We start from the raw sequence: 3,196 nt of genomic DNA, 5'->3' as shown, positions 1-3,196 counted from the left end.
CTCCTTCCCTCCCCAGGAACGACCTCCCACCCTTTTTTCTCCGCTTTGTCGTCGACGCACGCGTCGAGAGACAGGAAAACAATGCGGGAATCTTAGAGGAGCTCCCGAGGCCTGTATGTAAAGACACATCATCACGGTAAGTAATCATCTAATTTGTGCCAGGAGATCGTCGCGAGGAACGGACAAAAGGAAGACGAAGCAAAGGTTTGAAAAAGCAGACTATGTAGTTACCTAGCAGCAGAATGAGTAGGGGAAGTCCCCCATACTGTGGACGTCTCCTTCGTCTCCGTCTCCTCCTTTTTGTTTCCATGGCTCTGCGTGGTTGGAGGAGCGGAGTAGGGTGGTAAGCATCCGAGGCTAGCGGTCATCACGTCGATAGGTTAAAAAACCAAGTTGGCGCCCTTCTATCATCGCATCGACCAGCGCAGACCGTGAGTTAGCCCTCTTTCCTCCTCTTTCTCACCCACGCTGATCAAACTGCGCCCGGATTGGGTAATCATTCACGCACCGTCGGGGCAGGTTTCCCTCAAGAAGGGATGGAGTGTTGTTGTTGACGTTCGGGCGGGGAGGCTGACGATCTTCTTCCGCCAAATCCGATCCGATCCGTTCCGATCCGTTCCGATCCGTTCCGATCCGATTCATTCCATCCTTTTGCCCTTTCCCCCGCCTTGCGATGCTGTCTCCCCTTTCATGGGGGTTCGAATTGGTCCCTTGGCAAGCGCCGCCACACGTTGGGCTTGAAAACCACATAAATGACGGAAAAGCAGGTCATCGTGAACTTCTTTGCATTAGAAATATTGCCACATAGAATAGAGATCACACAAGGAAAAATGGAAAAGTAAAGAGATATTTGAGATTGGTCGGGAAAAATAGTGAATATATGCGTTAGTTTACCGCTCTGTTCATCTATCCACTTATATCGATCGCGCGACGTCTGACTCTTCTCTCCCAGAATGGCTGTTACCGAAAACGACGTGCAAAATCTGTGCTCTTTTCACGCGTGCAGGAACGAACCCCAGTCACTCTTTTTCGGGTCATCCGGGGCCGGGCACACTACCTTCAATTTCATGATACCTGTTTCCTCCTTGTTCTCCTCCTAGACTCTTAATTGTGCAATGGGATGGAGTACAGCCCGCCTAGATAGGAAAGAAATTGTCCCACGTGTCCTTGAGAGAGGGACAAAGAAGAAGATGGCTCTGAGATAGTGCGACTGAAAATCTCCAATGTGAGGGGAAGTGGTGAAGGTCGCCGTGCAGGCATAGCCAATGGTTCCAAATAAGAAATGAAATTTAACGGCTTACCATTGTGATTGGTTTGTTTCTGCTCGTGCATAGGTAGAAATTTGCGCTACGAGAGCATGATGCATGTAGGCGTTATGAAAACCGGCCGAGACACGCTTTGAGCAGCCCGGGCCAAACAAAGTGGTCAAATGAACATATTCATATTAATGCACTTGTATGGGTGTAATACCATCCATTTTCTCGCGAAGGAGATGAATCGGTCAATGAACGATTTTTATCGAGCGATAAACGACGTATATTTCAAACACCCGGAAGAAAAAATTCTAAATACACCGCATTGAGGGTACGCTTTTTGGCGTCGGACTGAGTCATTTTATCAGGTGAAATATACTTTACTTCGGCTTAAACATTATATACTAGCTAAGGATAATATTGTTCCACATATTGTGTAGAGACCCTTAGAGTTTTTTTACATCCTTTTTTAAAAATAAAAGCATTTGACTGACAAGGTTCATCTTAGTGATAGATTTTAGATCTGCGTTAAAGATTATTCCGATCCTAATATCCTCGGTAAACATAGTCGGTCATCTTTTCTTTTTTTCTACAGAATTGCTTATAATTCCATAAAAATGAATAAAATAGTTTACTGACTATATTATATAAATAATCATCAATATTTTAGTTAATTTAAGGCAAAAATAAGGTAGAAATTATACATTCTTATGGATAAAGACCGAACGAAATAAAGACCCGCGCAACGAGAGGGGAACTTCTCCCGATTCCCCCCCACCAACAGCAGCGATGCAAATGGATGCCATCCTTTCAAACCCCAATAAAAATCATCCTTGTTAGCAGTAGCTGATCTTTGGGTACAAGCTTATGGAAAAATCCCTTGGAGCTGAGTGAAGCATTGGGTTCCATGTCAAAAACTCGTGCGCCACATGCGTCCATCAAAATTTGTAAGGCCGACAAAAAGCCCATAACGCATCCCTCAGGCAAATGTAAATTAGAGGCAGCGCCGACTCTTTCAAGACATGCAGGGTGCTCTGCGCTGTATTTTTTTTGGGGAAGGAGTGGTACGAAGCAGTCGGACAATCAAACCATGAGCAAAGCACAAACAAAAATCGCTTGTATAAACAAACAAAAAGAAGCGACATCCCACCTTCCAGCCTGGTCACCCACGGCAGTACTATTGGGACTCGAACGCGCTTAGCTTCGGAGAGCGGACGGGTTCCGGCGTGTTCCACGTTGAGGTGGCCGCTTCTACCCTGAAGGGGAAACCATACTGTACATACACAACTTGTATGTTTTCACCTTGTCTCGTAGGACAGCATGGACTGGAATATATCGTCAGTGAATAATATACTTCTTTCCATTCGTCGTCAATAAGATTTTCCTTCTTCTAGCGCGAGGTGATAATTAAATAAACAAACAAACTTGTCGCGCGAGTACTGTCTTCGTGTATTTCTTTTCCTCGCGTGTCTCTCCACGGCCTTTTTCATTTCCTCCCTCTCTTCCGGCCCATGCCACCTCTTTTTCTTGCCGATTTCTCCACATCACTTCACTTTGTTCCCACCCATTGCCTGCGCATCGGCCGCTTTCTTTTTGGCGGCTTCCACCATCCCTCTGTGTGGTGGTACGTATTTTCGTCCGTAGGATGTCAGACTTCTCGTTCAAGATGGAACACCCTTCCTCATTTCTCTACGCATTCTTGGAACCACAAAACGCGTTAAGTATCTGCAGTGTTCAAAAGCACTCATCTTTCGTACGGGAATCATTTCGTCTCAATTGCCCTCGTTTTCCCCCCACCTCCCGCCTTACTTGAGCATCCCCTTCTCGGCCAGCACCTTCAGAAGGCTCATCACGAAAGGAATATAATTGTGCTTGCGCCTGACGTTTTCCTCCTGAATCCAGGCAGTGAAAGGAGACGACAAAGAATGTAAAGGGAGAGGGGA

General features: G+C 46.1%; 2 protein-coding genes across 2 annotated transcripts in view; one reads left to right on the top strand and one right to left on the bottom strand.

Moving 5' to 3' along the window:
* Window positions 1-210, top strand: part of NGA_0139700 (uncharacterized protein) — a gene marked incomplete at its 3' end in the record, with an annotated part of 952 nt that extends 742 nt beyond the window's left edge. The window contains exon 3 of the mRNA XM_005855405.1: window positions 163-210. Within this exon, the coding sequence (XP_005855467.1) occupies window positions 163-210 (48 nt within the window). The remainder of the gene's footprint in view (window positions 1-162) is intronic.
* On the bottom strand, window positions 17-247 carry NGA_0139500 (uncharacterized protein; the record flags this gene model as incomplete). Its single annotated transcript, XM_005855403.1, has 2 exons — window positions 17-111; window positions 232-247. Coding segments are annotated over 2 exons (111 nt in total), but the record flags the coding sequence as incomplete, so codon positions are not given.
* Window positions 248-3,196: the final 2,949 nt, after the last annotated feature.

This window comes from Nannochloropsis gaditana (assembly GCF_000240725.1).
Source record: "Nannochloropsis gaditana CCMP526 unplaced genomic scaffold scaffold206, whole genome shotgun sequence".
Lineage (NCBI taxonomy): Eukaryota > Eustigmatophyceae > Eustigmatales > Monodopsidaceae > Microchloropsis > Microchloropsis gaditana.
The sequence above is the reverse complement of the archived record's forward strand: the minus strand, read 5'-3'. Positions and strand labels throughout refer to the sequence as shown.